Genomic DNA, 19,921 nt, shown 5'->3' with positions numbered 1-19,921 from the left:
GGACGGAGTCAGGTTAAAGGTTTAGCTTTGTTAGTGAAATGTACTGCTGACCCCCTTATTTTATAGGACAAAAAAAAAAAACATAAACATGAGCAATAAAGTATAATAAAGAAGATAAAAGTAGGTCTAAAAGAGAAATAAGAAGGGAACTTACAAGGAAGATATAAATATATATCTATATATGTATGTATATGTACATCTGTGAAGAGTGTCAGTAAATATTGCTTATTTGTTCTTTTTTAATGAATGGAGATTTCGTTGGCTGCTATCTATAAATGGCAAAAAAAAAAAGAAGGTATTTTTTTAAAAATAGTTGGATTTTAGTCTCCATAAGCAACTTTGGTTTGGATGGAAATGATCTCCACGAATGCAAAGAGATGAAAGATGAGTCTTAATGTACTAAAAATAAAGACTGTGCAATATTTGCATACGTACAAGAATATTTCATTAGCGCAATCAAGCACTCTTATTTACTGTAAAGACACACACATTTAAATCTTGTCAATTTTATAGTCACTCTTTCTATATACTAATATTTGTTACACCACTGATATCTGCACCTTTTGTGTTATGCTAAATATCCTGTATTTGAACAGCTGGCACGTCCTTTGTTATGCTTTTGTCGTAAAGTTTTGTCTGATGTTTTGTCAGCTTTATCCTCTGCCCCTGAAGTGATTTTACTCCGTTTAACTGCATTATTTACAGTTGAAAAGACAAGCTAACTTATAATTGAATTCGAATGACTTGCTGGATACAATCAAGGAGCTACTGGATTTCGTTACTGTTAATTTCAACTTGACTTTTTTTACATGGTCAGATTCATAGATGTGCTATATTATTTCAACAAGTGAAAGATGAACGTGAGTTTGCATGATCCAAACTTTAATAGAAAAACAACAGTGCAACACAAATCAATAAACAACTCATAGTATATCACTAGTACAAAATATAGAAACAGATCAGATGACATGAGAACACTATTTCTGGGCTCCACTGTTTTTTTAGGAAGAGGTGGCATCTTTCCTGTGGGAAATGTTTGGCTTAGAAGGGAGGAATCATGTCTAAGAGCTCATGAATGTTCATTTAATAAAGATGTTTATTTTGAAAATATTGACATGTGACACCACTTCTTTATGTCTAAGTTTAGGCCACTTTGGAATTCAGTCCATTGTTGATTGGCTCCAGTACTGAAAAACACGTCACATACAACGTGTCATTATTGTCAACTTCTTTCATTTCATAGCAGTTATCTCTTTGGGTATTGAGCCAGGATTTATGTGGCCTCAGCAATCATCCCTCCCACCTCCCCCACCCTCTCCTCCTCTCCCTCCTCTGTCCTGTCTGCTGTCTGTTGTGTTCTTGTGGGAAAAGCTGAGCTCCTTTCCTCTTGCTCTTCCTCTCCTTCATCCTTTTTTCCCTCCCTCCCCTCTCCTCCTCTCCAGCTCGTCCTGCACAGCACGAGAAGAGCTGCTCTGCATTTCTTCCTGAACGACGGGTCGCAGGCAGCGTACAGGAGAGGGTTAAGGCAGGAGTTAAGATAAGCTAAACAGGTGACGTATGGTTGAGCAGCCAGTAAAATCTGATCTAAAGAGCAGGAGTATGGAACGAAACCAAACTCCAGCAGCATGGAAACAGTCTTATTGACATGCAGGGGCAGCCAGCACAAGAAGAAGGCCATCACTAAAGTCACAATGACCCTGAGGAGTCTTCGCTGGCGCCTGCGGTCAGGACGAGGGCCCCGTCCAAAATGTCTGCTGAGGAGCTGGGCCAATGAGCAGTAGCAAACCAGCAAGATGACAAAAGGAAGCAGGAAGCCAATTAGAGTAGATTTAAGACTCAAGGCGGCTGCCCACCACATCTCTGCCCTCTCCTGGTCTGTCTCCTCCAGCCCTGCTTCGATCAGCATGGAGTAATCCATTTGGCAGGAGAGGAAGACTGATCCAGAGTCAGTAGGGTGAACTGGCTCTAGTTCCCAATCGTTGTCAGATTCAGGGTCTGCCTCCACCTCCCTGACGGAGCGCAGCAGCAAACCAGGAAGTGCCAGCACCCCCGCCAGCATCCACACCCCTCCAAGTATCCACAAAGCCCTGCTGGGGCAGCTCTGCGGGGCATGGTGGCTGGAGTGCCGGCGTCCAGTCAGGACCCAGTACCGCTCCACACTGAGCATGCTCAGGCTGAACACGCTGGCGTACATGTTGAGAGCAGTGAGGAAGCTGCTGATCTGGCAGAGGGGTTGCCCAAAAGGCCAGTGGTAGCCCATGGCTGTGTAGACCGCCCACAGAGGGAGAGTCACCAGGAAGCAGAGGTCAGCTAATGCTAAGCTGGCTATTAGAGAGTCTGTCAGTGAGCGGGAGGGACGAGGGACGGAGGGAGAATAAGAGGAGGAGGTGGAGGAGTGAGAGGAGGCCCTGCAGCTTTGTCCTGAGGAATGTCCACAGTTTGCCTTGTTCTCCTGAGGAAGTGCTGACTGCCGACTGGCTCGGAAAATGCCACCGCAGCAGAGCTTTCCAATTACAGCTTTCTCTCCAGACCTCATTCTCCTCCCTTCGGCTCGGTCCAGGTAGGCCCACAGCACCAGGCCGTTGCCGAGGCAACCAACCAGGAAGGCCAGCAGGTAGACAGAGGGGATGATGGAGAGGGAGGGAGACCAGTCGCTGTAGTCGCATTGGAAGAAGGGAGGGGGAGAAGGAGATGGGGAGGTAAGGAAGTCTGTATCTGACATCTGTGCGTCCATCTACCTGATTTCTATGTAAAATCATTTGCCATTAAAATCATAGGAAGTTCCCATAAAGTGTTTGGCAGCAAAAAGTCCAAAATCCTGCACTGTTGAGACTGTTTTAGATATAATGGCCCAAATTCCTGTAGTGGATCAATCCCACTTGTTCCCCGTCTGTTGACTTGGATGGTCTGAAAATTCAATAAAACACGATGAGATTCTTTTTCCAGCAGACACAAACACTGTAAAAACTGTACATGCACAGCTTGTAATTAGGCAAAGTTTAGCTACACACCTTACTTTAGGAATTTAGTCCAGGAATTTTGGACTAATCCAGCAAAGAAAGTTGAAATTATTCAACAAACAACTATAAAATATCATCAGTGTGTTCAAATTGTGTGTTTCTAATGAATTTCTGAATACTTTACTCTCTCTTGTGCTCAAGTATCAAAAAAGACATTCTGCTATTAATCAGACTACCTGATTAAATAAAGAGTTAAATAAAAATCTAAGACTTAACACATTTTAATGATGCATTTTTTCAGTAAAGCAAGTAAAACATTTTCCCAAACATTTTAGGCCTTTAAGACACCATTTACATTAAAGTTTCACTCCCACAAGACAGGCAGGATCAAGAGTGCACACATACCAGAAAACATGTGTAGGTTCTGGATCAAGACCAAAGAAATAGACAACAATGTCTCCCTCTCAGTGAACCTTTGCCAGGTATTGACATGCAGCTTTTCTTTTTACAGGATCACCCATGCTAATAGTTTTTGAATTCATACTGTAATTTTTGGATTACAGCCTTTATCAAACAGCATGTTTTGCATGTGAACGCTGCATCCTAGCTGTCCTGAATGAGGGCCTCGTGATGAGAGGAATTATGACGAAGCTCACAACAGACACTTACCTCAAACTACTTCATCAACTTGGACGAAATCCTTCCTGAGATCAAAAATTCATCCCCTCTTCTCTCATTTCACTTTCTCTCTGTGCGTCTCTCTCAGTCTCTGCATCTGTCTTGTGCTGGCTGAAGGAGGTGTGCCCTCCTCTTAAGCCTGCATGTACACACACACACACACACACACACATCTGTACACATACACACCCTCCTTTCTCTTGTTCCCAAACCAGACCACCCCAGCAGAGAGTTACGAGACCTGCAAATACCCCCCCAACACAAACACACACACCCCCGAGAGACACAATAACACCACCCATCCTCTCCCCACAAACACACACAAACCCGAGACACACAAACAGACCCCCCCCCCCCACCAATTCTCCAGGCTGCTCGTATTCTGTATGCACAGACACAAACACATCCAAATGCACATACAGTACACAAATGTGTGTAAATACAAACACACTGTCTCCTCTCACACTGTGAGACACACAGTGTTTAAAGTGGTCAAAAGTAACAACCCACAGCCCTTACATTCATTGTTGTCATATCAGAATAGGAGACTGGATGTATGTGAGGCTTCATGAATATGTTCAAAAGGCTTTTAAACCATTATTCTGTATATGGCCAGTGTAAAAAAAGAACAATACCGACAGCTTTCAGATGAAAGTAGATCCAAACCCACAGCTGTGTTATCTGTTTCCATAAGAAGGCTGCCAATTCACAGCAAAGACATCTATTAATGACGATTTCAATTGTGGCTATGTGTTGTAGGTCTAAATACTGAGGCGTTTTTATCTTATCTAAGGAAGCGGAAAGTTTCATTATTTTAATAAAAATTAAATTTGTCTTTGTGTTTGTGTGACTCTTAGACTCTTTTAGGCTAATGGGTTATTTCTCATACCCGTCTCCTCTATCCTGCGTAGATGTTTTCACTAATTTTCATATCTGATAGAGCAATTTGCAAATACAGGCAAAAATAGTCGTAGGGTGGCCATTAAAGTATGTTCATCTGATCAGAGTATAAATCAGCTTACTTGCTAAGAGACCAGTAAGCCCCATAAGCTTACATTGCTATTATAATACGTAATTTTCTCACATGACTAAAAGTTTCTCTGTGTTAAACAAAATGTTTTGCATTGATCTGTCCTTATGGAAATCCAAATTTGATTTTGAACTAATTTGAATCAGTTAAAACATTCTGTAGACACTCAAAGGAAACTACTTTTTACAGCATCATATTCACAAAATAATTCATAATAATGACCCATTTGATAGCAACAGTGGTGAGATGACAGGAAACGAGGAAATGCTAAATTCAAACCAAAGACACTGCATTAGGGCACCCCTAATATAGTATAATGAGATACTATTATATTACAATTACTTTATATTAAAGGTGTCACCATATAAAACTTAATCTCACTTTTTAGAAAATGCATAAATTTCTACCTCTGCATGGCATGTATATATTAATGGACAGCCGTATGTATGTATATGGATGGATGTATGAATGGATACAGTAGAGCAGTGGGGGGGGTTACAGTGTAAACAGTGAAGATGTTCCCATAGTAAACAGGAAGTGTTTGTTTCCACACGGGTAGAGGTCACACTGCCATCAGTCTGTTGTTATGGTAACAGATGTTTCAAAAAACATTCCACACACACACACACACACACACACACACACACAGCTTTACTTTACTGAGAAGGAAAGAAAAGCAGAGTAAATACAACTGTTTGATTGAGAAGAAAAGTGCAGGCTGAGCATCACAGTGAGAAACAACAGAGGAAAGATGCTCTGCAGAGTAATGAAACAGGGTTAGACCGACATGATGAGTCCTTTGGTATTCTGGTGCAGTTGGTGAACAACTATTTGCACAAAATTTTGTAGAAACAGACATGGTTCCTAGATCATATAACCTAATAACTTAGGCGATGTCCCGTTAAACTAAGATGGTGAACATGGCGAACAAAGCCGGCTACGAAACAAGAACTGTCAGCATATTATCATGCTGAATTCAACATTTAGCTAAAAGTATGGCTGGCTGTGCTGTGCTCAGTCTCTGCTCAATTTCTTTTTTTACTACTACGACACTCCTGTCTATAAAGAGCTTGTGGCACAGATGGGAAACTGTAACCTTTGTGCTCATTAGTGCAACGAGGCTTGAATAAAAGATCTGAAATATTAAATATATCAAATGGCTGTAATGGCCTTAATATTAAATTTCTCACTGCAGACATTTTGACTTGTCATTACAGGGAAATGAAGTATTATTAATTAATGGAGGAACACTTAGTGTAAATGGGACAGAGTGGCCATTATCGTCATTAGTGACACCTGTGCCTGTGTATGGATTCCCTCACTCTTCTGTTCAGTTTTGTAGTCAGTACATGTACTTTGGTGACAACGTACTGGTGTGGGTGTGCAGGGCCATTAAGATCTCTGAGCTTCACTGTACCTGCGATGGCCAATGGTGCTGCTTAATGCCTCTTTCAGAAATGGCAATAGTTTAGCTACGGGGAGAAAGATAAGACTTTGCATAATAGGCCTGGAAGCGTATGAGGCACAGAGGAGGCACACAGAAGGATGGCATTTCAAAGGGATTAAATGCACTGTGGAGACGTGCTGCATGTTTCATCATGGCTGACTGCAGAACAGATCAAACGCTCATCCTTCTACTGATCATTGTGATGGCTGGAGCAGAGGTGCAGGAGACCCTCTCACCTGATTGTAAGAAGTTCTTGTACATGGGGACAATGCCGCGAGGGCTTGAGGACCAGCCTTTTAAGAAGATCTGCCAGTTCTATGAGGGTAACCCACGATTTTTCACCTTGTACGACAACTTCAGCCACATCCCTGTGTACTCTGCGTACACCTTCAAGCGCTCGGATGGCTCCAAGAAGGTTGATGTGCCTTGGATGTATGAGCCACAGGTAGGGGGCGAGTATTCTTAAAAAAAGGGATAAGGAATTCTGATGTTTAAGATTGGATATTTGGGAAAGATCCTCTGGAAAATAGGCCTCATTTGGTAATGTATTTAATGTCTAAACAGATTTCTTTTTAATAATGACAATGTTTATTCTGGCAGCTCTCTACAGCGTCTGTCTCCAGAGAGATGCAGCCGTTCCCTTCAGAAAATGTTCATAGGAGTTTAGAGGATGATCAGGCCGTGCTTGACGACTACTCCGACAGTGTAATCTACGAACGGGGCCAGCTGAATCCAGACGAGCACCAGGCCAACCCTGACGACAAAGCATCCACCTACACTCTGACAAACGTGGTCCCTCAGGTGCGAGAGTTCAACATCGGCCCCTGGAGGAAACACAAGGACACCATCCGCAGGCGGCTCAACAACTACTGCCGTGGCACCGCCTATGTGGTCACAGGTGTCACCACCTCGGGGCACACAATCCGCCGTCAGAACGTCAACCGCCTGGGCATCCCCACCTACTTCTGGTCAGCCTACTGCTGCGTTGACTTTGACCACAATGCACCATACTCAGAGCGGTCAAAGTTTCCTGCGTTTGCGGCTCATGGGCTCAACGACAGGGAGAATGATAAAGTTCAAGAGATGACGGTGCAGCAGCTGGAGGACTTCCTGAAGGGGGTAACTTATGTTGGCAGCACTTTCCAGATCTTTTATGACAACTGTATGCCCCCTAGTGCGCTGCATCTGCATTAATTGGAGATTCACAATCACACTAGTGTGAATGACATTCAACATTTAGCCGCTGATTTAGAATGAATCATCTTATTGGTTATTTATTTTAATTGATTTATTCTCTAATTTAGTTTTGCATTTATTTTGTTGTGGCAGCTTGTTTGCTGATTAAAATCTTTCTCGTGCTTAACAAAAATAAATAAACGGACAACCGTCTGACAACCGGTCTGAGGAAACAATTCTACTACACTGATTTTCCATATAATTGGATTGATTTTACGTTATTTCTAAGTATTGTATTTACGCTGTAGTTTAAAAGTAAAAAACTAGCTTTTTTGAGCTCCATTTGCTGAAGATGTGGTTGAAAGCTCTGAAAAGCCACCAAGTGGACCTTTGAGCTTAGACTTTGTGACATATCCTGTCCCCAAACGGTTCTCCTTATAAACTAAAATCCCCTCTGTAAGTATAGTAAATTCTAAAACATGAGACTCCTCAGATATTATTTTCCAGTGTAGTGCAATAATTATTTCAATCATGTTGTATTTGTGCATTAATAAGCTTTTATTGGGTCTAAATTCACCACAGAAACTCACAGCCTACATGGTTGTACTCTTCATTGACTATCTCGTGTTAATCGTGTTATCCTCTTGATGACTGGGAACTACGGCTGCCTCTGTAGGCCTTTTGTTCAACACACACAGATTAGACCAACAGTCTAATTTACATTTTTACACATGGCCTCTTGTGCAACTGCAGCTCTACTACACGCTTCTCTTATGAACATCCACACAGACAAATTGAGGAAAAATGGGGCCAATTATTAAAGGTTTTTTGATCTCATACTTTACAAAAATATTCATATAGTGCTAAAGAGTTTTACTTGTCCTGAATAATAGGTGATTTATTTACATTTGGGTCTGAAACTGCATTATGAAATTTGGGATTCAAAAATAAAAGTAATAATTTTCCTCCTCTGTATCTTTGTGACTCTGTTCATTATTATCATCATCATTATAATTATCACTATCATCATTATTATTATTATTCATTATGGTAATTAAGGAGCTGGTAAGATCTCTGTGGTTGTGCTTTGGTACAGGAAAAAAAGATCCAGAACTAGGAAGGCAGACATGGCCACAGGCTGAATGATATGATTACTAACCGTATTTAGTTTGAGAGGGTAGCTGTATCCTGCCAGCTGGCATTACCACAGTGGCAGATGGTCAGCCCCACTGAGTCTGTTTTGACCAGCAGCAGACTGATAAGAGCCCAAAATACATCTCAGATCCTTAATTGGAAGGACACTTAGCTCAGATGGCCAGTAGAGGGAGACTCTTTATGTAATCTTAGCCACATTATACACCTCCCTATGGAGAGGCGTGACAATAAAAATTAAATAATCATAATGTTCTGAATAACATAAAGAGGGCTACACCAGTAGACTGAACAATATCTAAAAAAAACCCTCAATACTCAAAGAAAACAGCAGACAATCGAAGACAGACTCCACACTATAAACACTAATGATTTTTAATTTCTCTCCTCAAGAGTTGTGTAATTTGCACATTCAGCTCAAAGTTAAAAAAACAAAACTTATACTTCTGTACAAAGAGGGCATGCTGAGCAGACCTCGGCAGCAGGGGTTACTATATGAGACAGCACCCTGAAAACACAAGGTTCACTTAAACCATTGTCAAAATATGCTGAATCATTGCAGCATAGAGAGACTATAGAGCAAGTAAAAACACTAATTTAAAAAAACAAAACAAAAGTTGAATAATGATAAATCATTGCTCTTTGTACTTCAAAGAAATGATCTTTGGGTTCACACAGAACCCAACCGCTCTCTCACACACACTTAAAAACACTCACAACAGTAAGCAGCCACAGTAGACAGGTGCTTCGCAGCTTGGAGCAGCAGTCTAGTTTATGCCAGAGTGTGATTTGGTCTCAGTTGAACCAGGTGGTGTTGAGCTGCGTCTGTTTCTTGATGCTAGTGTCCAGCTTGAGGACCTCTCTGATTGCCATGGTAGCATAGGTTGAAGGAGGCAGAGAGAACTCCAACCGCAGGGCCCGATATTTCCCCTCTGTTGGAGGAAGGAGAGAAATGCTGTATCATAGGGTTTATTTTGTCATTACAAAATAAATATCAAGTATGGGAGGCCAACAAAAATCAGGATTCATGCCTCTCAGCTCAAAATCTGGAGCCTCCCACTGTGTTTATATCTGGAAATAAAATGACTGCCTCAGTGTAGTTGCAGTTTACATCCATGTCTGTCCAGACTCATGATATTGGTACAAACATTTAATGTGTATAAGACTGATCCTCATCCGGGTCAGGGTCTAAGAATAGAGGATGTTGTTTGCTGTACAGATTTTAAAACCCCTTGAGGTAAATTTCAATTTGTGTTCTAGGGATATATATATAAATAAAATGAATTTGTCTTGACTTTGCAAAGCTTTGCTGTTCTTGTTCTGCTTGTATGTCTAATAGTAAGTTCACTGAGGGAAACAACAAAGTCAGACATGTGTTCACATGCTTGGACAATAAAGCTGCCTCCGATGGGACATGAAACTGTGGCTGTGACAGGAGACAATGGGTCAAGTATGGATGTCGCAGCAAAGCTACAAATTAGAAAACGAGCATGCTTCGCACACATCTTCAACCGTGGCAACATGTCATCAATTCGGTATCCAACCAAATGTGAAATATGGTCACAATCTCCCTTTCTGTTCCTGAGTTATGGTGTTGAATAACAGCCAGAAAAGTGTTTTTACAGAACATTATAGTGTCACAGTGGAGGTGACCTTTGGCCTTTTGCATATAAAATGTCATCACTTCATCCTTTTATCCTATTAGACATCTGTGTGAAATCTGAAATTGGCATGTGATGTCTTGAATTATGGCCAAAAATGTGTTTTGTGAGGCCACAGTGCCCTTGACCTTTGACCAACAAACTGGTCATCCTTGAGTCCACACGGACGTTTGTGCCAAATATGAGGAGACTCCCTCAAGGCTGAGATGTCCCGTTCATGAGAATGGGACAGACAGACGAACGGACAACTTGAAAACACCGTGCCTCCGGCCATGCAGCCCTCGCGCCCTGCAGCGGACCAGGAATGGCTGTCGCTGGCGTTGAGGAATGCAAATCAAGTAATGTAGAGTAAAGAATGCATGAGGGCAAAATCGGGTGAACTTCAGTTTAAAACGATCTGCTGTTTACAATCATGTTTTAACAACTGTGTCCTACGTTAAATAAATAAAGTCCAATCCAATAAAGTTTCCTTATCTGAATCACTTTGGGAGAAAATGTTTCATGTTGCAGAAAAAAGCCAGTGTCCACAGATCCAGTGTGTTACCACTCTTAACACAGAGCAAAACAATCCTAAACGGAACTGACCTTTATTGAAGACAGGAGCCGGTTTGTTCTCCAGTTTCTCAAAATCAGAATGCACCAGGGAGATCTTGGGATCATCATACTGAATCACCTCCCTGCATAAAAGAGACAGAAACACCACAACACACCAGGTTACAGGTGGGTAGAGGAACTGCAGTATTAGCATTCAATGGATTACTATATGGTTGGTGTAACATCATAAAGGGCTTCCCACAACAGTCTCACACCATGTTAAGTAATGATATACTGGTATTTAATTTGCTGCTAACCAGTTGACATCAGTGGGTCTGATGATGACGCGCCTGTAGGCTCCAGCCAGAGAGTAGTCCTTCACTTTGTGTCTCATGTTGTCGATGTCCAACCCGTCTGCAACGAGCAGCTCTCTGTAACCTTTACCCACTGACACAAAGACAAGAGCATGACAAGTAATTACATGCTCAGAATACAAAGAAAGAAGAGAATCCCACAGAGCCATTTCTTACCGTGATGAGAGGGGTAGATGACATCATACCCAGGAAGTGGCATCACAATGTCATGTATGGAGCGACTCTCTGCCTCCTCTGCGGTCAGCACGTGTGCTGTGGCTTCATGAACATAGCAGAGAGAACATCAGTAGGCAGCATTTCCTAAAATCCAGTGATACTAAAACTTATCTGAGCAGCGACAAGTCGACTACTTGGTGCTACATTACAACTACAGGTAAAGCATTAGTTGGACATTATGGGAAATACTGATTTGCCTTCTTTCTGAGAGTTTGATTACAAGATTGATACCACTCTCATGTCAGAAAAATACGTATACATCCAGTAAATATGCAGCTTTGCAGTAAAGAAATGTATGCTGTGAAGTATATTCCCAAAAATCTCATATTATCCCTTTAATATTTAACATGAGCTAGCTGAAAAAAGGGTGAGCTACTAACTTCCTCTGAGCACCAGGTCCCCCTCCACAGCCTTCAGGCCAAAGGCTTCGATTCTCCTGCTCACCATGGTGTTCCACACCACGCTCTGGTAGCTGTGGATGTACATCAGGCGGTTGTTACGGGGGATCTGAAAAAAGAACAAACACCACTCAGAGAGAGTAGAGCCTGTTTTGATGTCAATATATTGACACTGAACATGATGTTTAACCACGGAGGGTTTACTAAATAGACGGATCTTTTCAAAAGTAGCATCCTGCATTAAACTCATACATATTTATAACTGAGATCTGCCCAGTGCAATAGTCATATTTTTGACTGGTCAGCTTTTTACTAGCATCATTAATAATTCAAAAAATTCATAAAACCAACCAGTCCAAAAGCAGTGACGATGTTCTTCTTGCCGTACATAGACAGGCCTCGCAGCAGCTGTCCCTCCACGCAGCGCTTGTTGGGCAGCTTTTTCAGGGCTGCCTCTGGGTCCTGAGTCTTCGCCCACTCTTCCCTACAGCGGACCAGGAACTCTTTCTCGGCTGAAGAAAGCAGTAGGAGAGACGGAGGAAGGTTTGAAATGCCTCATAAACACTTTACGGATGGAAGAAAAGAGCGCAAGACAAAGTTCATTACCTCCAGGACGAGGCTTCAGAATTAGATCAACCACCTCATTCCAGTCATTTTTTAAAATAGCCCTGGTCCAAAAACAAAGAAAGGAAACGACATTTGAGTTCACCGCTCTGTCATAGCTTCTACCACGTCATGATTTATATCATGCCGTCACAGCTTCTGTCACCATCTCCGATGTCATGACCTTACCTGCCAACTTGTTGTGTAGACACAGCTGTGGTGCCAAAGCGCTGCATGCCATAGTAGTTAATGAAGCCTGTCTGCTTGAGGGATGTCATGGCCTGGTGGACCTGCTCATCTGTCCCTGAGATGTTCCTGATATACAAATATATCGTCAAATTACAACATAATGAGTAGTACAGTCATGTAATAGTTAACGCTGGTGAGAAGTCCAGAAACTACATGCAAGGGACAATCTTAAGACAAAACAATGGTTATCGTGATTATATGACTCATGATGATATCAAATGAATTAGAAATTGCTAGAAAATGGCCGAATCTAACACGCAGTCAAAAATAAATTCTGCATTCTTTTTTGGGTACAATATTCTTCTTTCAATGTGATCTGGGTAGCAACAAGTTGACTTATAGGAAGTGTTTTGGTTTGGCTGCTTTTAACTTCTGGTGACAGAAGGATTGCATTACAATATTCTACTTTCTTTTTCTTTATCAGCTTAACCTCATTTCCATTAGATGTAATTCATTTCTGCACTATTTTTTTGCAGACTGATGAGGACTGCACGGTCATGGAAATCAGACATCAGACCGCCATCATGGTCAAATAAATGCTGGTTGTAACTGGTCTTTACATCACTTAGTAAGCTCCTAGCTTATGAGAATGCCTCTGCAATAGCACAACACTCATGGGATACACACCACCTGGTTGGTTAAAGGTAACCCGCAATCACAAAAAAAAAAACACAGGAATGGGTATAATGTACAAAAACGACTTTGAATTGAGAGAAAAATGTGCACAAACAACGTCTGCTGACCTGACGACCACAGTGAAGTGGTTTCCCTGCAGCTCCCCCAGCTTTAGAGGGTGGTTTTTGTAGCAAAAGTTTCCCAGCTTGAGGTTCATGAGGCACTTATTGAGGTGAGCCAACCTCTCGGCTGTGATCCTGAGAGAACAGGGAAAAGATGTCTTTAATCACTGCCAAGTAACAGCAGAAACACCTCCAGCAGTGACAAGACGCAGCACGTATGCTACCACCAAGAGAGTTTGAGAATGAATGCACACTAATGTAGTAATTAGTTCAAAGCATCACACTCACTTGAGCACTGCAATCTCCTGCACAGTGATGGCTCTCTTGTCCTTGGTTCCCATGTAGGAAAACATGTTGGGTCTGAGCCTAGAGAGACAGCATTGTTGTACACATGAAGTTTCTGAACTACAATCATATTTCATTTGTAAATAGACCATCAGTCTGTATCTTATTTTTAAATGATGATCACTTTTCTATAAAGCAATATTACAATATTCAGACCTGAGGAACTTTGAAAGCACATTGATAGCATCCATGGTGTCCTTGTTCTCCTTGTACAGGACAAAGTGGCAGAAACTGCCACGGTTTTTGGGCCAGAAGTGTTTCCTTGGAGCTTTTATGGACACAGAGAAAAAGGTTGTACTGAAACATAAAGTAACAAGTATAGGGCTGAATAATTCACATATTTACAAATGTGAATTGCTTCAATACTCCAACTATAGATTAACAAATGTTGTACTTCTATGTGGTTACCTATAAATTAAACAAGTTTTTGCTTTTCTTTTTTTCTGTCATGCTAATTTTGTCTTACATATACAGTTCCTACATTGCAAGAAAGAATGGAAATAAGTTTAGACTGTAATTATAAAACCAGAAAGCATTTAGCAACCGACACCTAACTCCATGTGGGTTTTAAGTACTTCCCCTGTGCTGTGTGGAGAACAGGATCTTACCTGCAGTTGTTTTGACCTCTATCCACCAGAGAAGAGCAAAAGGAGGATAGAATAATGTTACTAAGAAAGAGATGCTTAAGGACTATGGGGCGAATTATAAGGGGTGAGATCTCATGCATGGGCCTGAGAGTGGAGTGTGGTTTTTAAATGGTTTATGGGTGCAGGGTTTTGTTTTTTTTCCAAGGCACCACAACAGTGAATCTCTGCTTTCCTTAATGCCTTTTAAAACGTTAATCAAACTAAGTCCTTCAGCATTCCACTGAATAATATGGTCAGTCCGTGATCAAAAAGCTGCTTGTTTAAAAACCACTATGAATAAAGGTCGGAGCAGAATCATGCAGGTGTCTCGATCATGCGTGTGCACAAGTGCATGCGTTGCATTTTACTGCTTTGGAACTCAGCTGTGACCACATGCACTGCAGCAGATAAGCTGAAGGTAGACATAAAAAGGACATGCAATAAATCCTTTCTTTGATCATTTCACTATTTTACTCCAGACAGTTCAAGACTCACATCTGGCTCAGCCTCCTCTCCACATACCTGCTAGAGCCTTCTTCCCAGCAGCGTGGTAGGCCACTATGAACTTGCGTCCTTCCTTCTCTTCTGTCTTTGTCTCCAGACCTGGAAACTGAGTCTTGATGGCTTTGTGGACCAGCGTTCGCTTCTCTTTTGTATCATCCATCACCTACAGATGTTAAGAGAGGAGGAAGGACATGACCTAAAACTCCCTATTTAAGGGTATTAAGGGATGTCATAAGGAGTTCTAGGAAGTGTATAGTCACCTCAATAGAGACGTTGTCCTCTTTATTCCTGAAGAGCTGCAGCTCCCCAAGCTGCTTTTTCTGCTCTTCAGTCAGCACATCAAATTCCTGTGGCTGCTGGGGAACCTCTGGCTCCTCCTATTATACAAGAAAATGCAAACAAAAGTATTAGAAAGCATCTTCTCATCTGATCTAGATCAGTAAAAACTCCGGACGTAGTCGTAACATTATGTCAAAAGACAAAGGTTTCCTATAATATCGTTTTTGCTAACAGCATCCATATCACAGTTACAGCCATTTTGATTACCAAATTGATGATAAAAAACTGCTTACAAGTTTCAACTCTGACTGGGACCAACAAGAAATTATACACATTTTAAATGCAAACAGTCTTAAAGATCTAGCCATATTAGTAAAATTGCAGTAATAGTGAAATAGAAGTAAAACGGTGATCTTACCTCACACTCTGCAGGGATAGAGAGGTCATCTAAATGTACTATCTTGCCTTGTTTGTTGATTTCATGCACCACGAAATCAGAGTATCTGAGAACAAACCACAAGTAATCATCCATTAAGCAATCCAGACTTAATCATTTTGAAACATATTAGGTAAACTATGCACTGACTGTGGAGGACAAACCTCTCCTTCAAGATTCCTGAGAAGCCCTCATGGTCGCTGACATACTTCAGGATTCCCACATCCAACTCAGTGAGGCCATGCTTCATCATATCAGCAAAGGTCTCACCGTCCTCCTCTCCATCATCATCGTTGTCATCCTCTGGCTTTTCCTCCTCATCTTGGGGTGGAGGGCCTCCATTCTTGTGATCCTTCTCAACTTTGGGTTTCTTTGACTGTGTGACTTCCTCTTCATCCTCTGGACAGCCCCTCTTTTCGCCGACCTGAACAGGAACAGGCAAGGGCTCTGATTCAGCCATCAGAGCTGAGCTGTCACAACAGGGACACAAAAAACATATCATAATTCAAACAGAGTGCAGTTAAAGGGACACTTAGTGTACTTACAAATGTAGTGTACTTGTGATAGGCAGTACTCCTACTGTGAAAACAGCTGTGTGATCTACTGAGGCTCCAAGGGAGGCTTTCTAAAACTTATAATTCAATTTTTGGCCAGGAAAGAGTTAAGAGCTGACAGGAAATGTGGTGAGAGTGCAGCCAGGGATCTTTGTTGACATAGAGCATCAAAGCATTGCCCCAAGACAACACTTTGACTGAAAGCCTTTGTGAAACTCTAAGGCACGGCGCTTGAAAAAGTTTGGCATTTACCAGGCAGGGGAAGCAGGGCTGTGCAATATGACGATATATATCGTGTGACAATACAAAAATGTCTAGCATTTTCATATTACGCTCCATCATTTATTTCAAATTTGCAAAAAATGTGCTACATCGTGAAATGTACCTCTATCAGGACACAAAATGTCCAATATCAAGATATGAGATTTGGGTCATATTGCACAGCCCTTAGAGAAAGTATACAAAAGATGTTATCGAGTTGCATTGTGGGAAATGTAGGATTCAGCCTGTTTTTGAGGGCTTGACCCATATTAGTCCTTTATATATAAGTCAAACTGAATTAGTGACTCAAACTCAGGACACACAGATTGAAGTCTTGCTTTACACACCATATTACAATTGCTATCCTTGAATCTGTGCAGCACTTCAATAAATAAATAAAAATACAGCTGTTATTATAACACTGCAGTGTATGTATGAGTGATGACAACAAACTGCATTGACATTAATGGCCTATAAAACGATGCTACCGACCTACTGTTTGCGGATCAGAGGTAGAAAGAGACAGTTGTGGATGCAGGAAGGACTTCTTGTCTCCCAGCAGCCAAACACTTGCAGAGACTTCCTCACGGACCTGAGCTTGGCGCAGGCACTGAGAAAAACATAATGAATATGTTGCTGACCACTGAAAAAGTTAGCAAAGCCGCTAGCGCATTCGCATTGTCATCAATTACAGCTAGCTAATAGTGCTGGATAAGGGTAACGTTGCTAGCAGCTGAAAGGTCGATGTAATTCAAGCGAAAACCGATGTTGTTTTTAGCCAAAACTCTGCTTTAACTTACCTTCGTCTGGTGAGATTCAAGAGCACAAGAACAGCGCTGGGTACCAGCTTTTCTCACACGTGTGTGTGTGTGTGTGTGTTGGAGAGAGAGGCTAGTTCCGGAAACACATCCTATCCTAAAGCCCTCCCACCGCACACGTTTGGTTAAAGACCTGTCAATCAAAGAGTTACTCCACGCATGCGCTCTTCTTTTGCATTAGTGCTGTTAAAACAATTTAGTCATTAACTTCTTAATAATGTTTCTCCGGACTGTGGAGGTGTGCACATGTGTGGCTTCTGGTGTGTAATTTTATTTAATATCATCACCAGAAAAAAAAAATGCAGGAAGATCTCAAATTGTGGTAGAATATAATAATAATAATGATAATAATAATAACAATGATAATAATAATAATACACGAGCTCAAAGAAACAATTCTGTATAACACTGTATAACTAATTTTGAGTTGGTTTCTGAGTAAAACTTCAGGTCGTGATGAGCAGTGACGAATGTATTCATGACCCATTTAAGTGTGATTCATACTACTCTTAACTTTTATTTGCCTGGTCAAGTGAAAGTTTTTTTTTAAAAAAAAAACACAATAAACTCGATGGGGTCGTTTATTCCGATTCTGAATAATGAAAAAATCACTTTGAACAGCGGCGCCGTGGCTTAGTTGGTTAAAGCGCCTGTCTAGTAAACAGGAGATCCTGGGTTCGAATCCCAGCGGTGCCTTTTCACTACTCAGTCATCAGTACATGTCCTGGGTAAAACAAGTATGTTGTATGTTCATGTCCCTCTCCGGTTCAAGTCACTACAAAAGAGTTTCCTCTTCTGACTGGTGAAGTATGAAATATGGAAGTGCAGTCGATAATTGCAGAACTGGAACAAAAGAGATGTCACATTTAAGCAGCCATAATATATATATTATGTTTCTTATTTTTAGATCAGCCCTTTAATACTGCTTCTCTCCCTCTGTGCACATTTGTATATGTTTGGCATTTACAATTACAGTAGAGCTGCTGCGATAAGTCGACATAATTGACTTGTCTATCCACAGAAAATTGATAAGCAACTATATCTTGATGATTGTTTAAATCATTTCTCGAGCAAACATTCCAAATATTTGCTAGTGAAGCTTCTCAAATGTGATGATTTGCTGCTTTTCTTTGTTCTATCTTTGTCATATCTGATTGTAAACGGACTAATTGTTAGTCAAATAAAACAAGCAATTTGAATCTATCCTCAAGTGCTTCGGGAAATCTTACCTTTTTACTGTTTTATCACATTTTATCGTCAGAACAATAATTTGACGGTCAAACCAAACATGAGTCACAGCCCTGCATTATAATTCCCTCTGAGTATTTTTTTTCTTTTTGAGCATATCTGAGCTGGCCTCTTCAGAGCTGTTGTTTTCAGTAATATCACATTGCTGTGACCGTGGCAACACTTTTATAGCTGACAAATGCTGCTAATTAGCCTAAAATGACTCAAGTTTGTGCTTAAACTACTTTAGACTTACCATCCATCAAAAACGAGTTCAGGCCTACATGTTTTTCTTTGGCATGTAGGGAGAATGCTGACTAATAATCCTTTATTTTGACAATATCCCATTTTACAGTATGGTTATGAGCAAGCCAGTCCTGATAAAATGTCATGAAATATTATTATCTAGCCTGTGACAACCTTGTTGCCCATTCTTCTTCTGAAGAAGGTAACTTTTAGCAAGAATGCAAATACAGGAATAAAACTCAAGCTACAGAGGACAAAGCCTTACTGCTCATACCTTCTTTTACTTGACATAGGAACTACATTTTTTTAAGGTTTGGGAAGATTATATGTGTCTCTAGTGGCAAATGTGTAGGCCTGCCTCCCAATCTTATAATGAAATCTTCAGGAATTTCAGCAGACTTTGTAAGGGAGCCATGTGAGGTCTTAACAGATATTAATATCCGTAAACACATTCAAGAAAGTCCATTTCTGACTCGTCTGTTAGAGGGCTGCGTAAACACCACCAGGAATAATGGAGCCTTCACATTATTTATGATGTTGTTCAGGATGCTGTTCCTCACACTAACCAAGAGCTGCTGAGCTTTTGTGCACCGTGAAACACAACATAAAGCTGTCATGATGTCCAATGGGGAACTGCAGTGTTGCAATACAGCATGAAAATCTCAGTCAAAAAGTCCAACAAATCTTTATGAAATCGCATAAATCAGAGAGTGGGCTGTAGACAGCAATACAAGAAAGACTGAGCTAACACTATAAATAGTATAGAAGCAGCATCCTGGGCTCGCTACCAAGGTTTTGTACTGATGCAGAGCAGGGATGCTGTGCAGACGTGTAACATAGCTGAGGAGGGATATATTAGAACCAGTGCTAAAACACTGCACCTCAATTTTATTTCTTTTGAAGCATTTTAGGGGCATTTTATGCCTTTATGAAAGTGTCAACAGTAGAAATATGACAGGGATCATGAGTAGAGAAAGATGGGGGGCTGATTCATTTGATATACTTATCATATAACCGAGCAGGGAGAAGAAGTGTAGTGATGTAAAAAAATAAAATGAAATAATAGAAAGAAAGCATTTTAATAAAATAAAAGTTTTGTAAAATGAGATTTTGCTCTGGTAAAATGGTAAAAAAGCAAAGTACTCTTGCTGAATATAAAGTGACATTTGATTAAATCATACATGGTCAAAATGCAGTCAAACTTTTGCAGGAAGCTGATTTTTGTGTTTCTATTTTTGCAGCATAATGTGTAATTGTTTTTATTCCACAATGAATGTGTGGCGTCATGTCAGCGTGGCTTAACAACACATTAACAACAAATAATGCAACTCAAAAATACGAGATATATTCATCTTACTAAAATAATTGTAGCCTACTTAAGAAATATGCTTAGTTAATTTCCACCAGTGG

General features: G+C 40.9%; 3 protein-coding genes and 1 non-coding gene across 6 annotated transcripts; 2 read left to right on the top strand and 2 right to left on the bottom strand.

The window, feature by feature from the left end:
* Positions 1 to 1,273: 1,273 nt before the first annotated feature.
* aplnr2 (apelin receptor 2) lies at positions 1,274 to 2,734 on the bottom strand. Its single transcript, XM_070830464.1, has one exon. The coding sequence runs from the start codon at positions 2,732 to 2,734 to the stop codon at positions 1,274 to 1,276; it is 1,461 nt and encodes a 486-aa protein (XP_070686565.1).
* Positions 2,735 to 6,266: 3,532 nt separating this feature from the next.
* On the top strand, positions 6,267 to 7,309 carry LOC139201201 (endonuclease domain-containing 1 protein-like). Its single transcript, XM_070830463.1, has 2 exons — positions 6,267 to 6,560; positions 6,716 to 7,309. Exons 1-2 carry the CDS (start codon positions 6,267 to 6,269, stop codon positions 7,307 to 7,309), a joined length of 888 nt encoding a protein of 295 aa, XP_070686564.1.
* A 1,495-nt stretch (positions 7,310 to 8,804) lies between these two features.
* pus7 (pseudouridine synthase 7) lies at positions 8,805 to 17,098 on the bottom strand. 3 transcript variants are annotated; one of them, XM_070830611.1, is made up of 17 exons: positions 17,021 to 17,096; positions 16,713 to 16,830; positions 15,570 to 15,875; positions 15,388 to 15,472; positions 14,951 to 15,067; positions 14,709 to 14,853; positions 13,717 to 13,828; positions 13,504 to 13,581; positions 13,222 to 13,350; positions 12,419 to 12,544; positions 12,233 to 12,294; positions 11,978 to 12,138; positions 11,609 to 11,735; positions 11,169 to 11,270; positions 10,956 to 11,085; positions 10,690 to 10,781; positions 8,805 to 9,375 (listed from the first exon to the last, which is right to left on the bottom strand). In XM_070830611.1, the coding sequence occupies exons 3-17, from the start codon at positions 15,863 to 15,865 to the stop codon at positions 9,239 to 9,241; spliced, it is 1,899 nt and encodes a 632-aa protein (XP_070686712.1). In that variant the 5' UTR covers positions 15,866 to 15,875; positions 16,713 to 16,830; positions 17,021 to 17,096; the 3' UTR covers positions 8,805 to 9,238. The 3 variants fall into 3 exon arrangements, with proteins under 3 accessions (XP_070686712.1, XP_070686713.1, XP_070686714.1); XM_070830612.1 differs by having other exon boundaries at positions 16,717 to 16,830; XM_070830613.1 differs by lacking the exon at positions 16,713 to 16,830 and having other exon boundaries at positions 17,021 to 17,098.
* A 562-nt stretch (positions 17,099 to 17,660) lies between these two features.
* On the top strand, positions 17,661 to 17,734 carry trnat-agu (transfer RNA threonine (anticodon AGU)). The gene has a single exon. It is a non-coding gene; the product is annotated as a tRNA-Thr (tRNA).
* The last annotated feature ends 2,187 nt before the right edge of the window (positions 17,735 to 19,921 follow it).

This window comes from Pempheris klunzingeri, chromosome 5, assembly GCF_042242105.1.
Source record: "Pempheris klunzingeri isolate RE-2024b chromosome 5, fPemKlu1.hap1, whole genome shotgun sequence".
NCBI classification, from domain to species: Eukaryota; Metazoa; Chordata; class Actinopteri; order Acropomatiformes; family Pempheridae; genus Pempheris; species Pempheris klunzingeri.
This window is presented reverse-complemented; position numbering and strand designations above follow the sequence as displayed.

Excerpts from the sequence above, each read along its gene's own strand:
- aplnr2 (XM_070830464.1), bottom strand. The coding sequence starts at position 2,734 with ATGGACGCACAGATGTCAGATACAGACTTCCTTACCTCCCCATCTCCT.
- pus7 (XM_070830613.1), bottom strand. The coding sequence starts at position 15,865 with ATGGCTGAATCAGAGCCCTTGCCTGTTCCTGTTCAGGTCGGCGAAAAG. Across the intron at positions 15,068-15,387 it reads CTATCCCTGCAGAGTGTGAG|GAGGAGCCAGAGGTTCCCCA; the intron begins GTAAGATCACCG and ends CTTGTATAATAG. Across the intron at positions 14,854-14,950 it reads AGGACAACGTCTCTATTGAG|GTGATGGATGATACAAAAGA; the intron begins GTGACTATACAC and ends TAACATCTGTAG.
- LOC139201201 (XM_070830463.1), top strand. The coding sequence starts at position 6,267 with ATGGCTGACTGCAGAACAGATCAAACGCTCATCCTTCTACTGATCATT. Across the intron at positions 6,561-6,715 it reads CTTGGATGTATGAGCCACAG|CTCTCTACAGCGTCTGTCTC; the intron begins GTAGGGGGCGAG and ends TTATTCTGGCAG.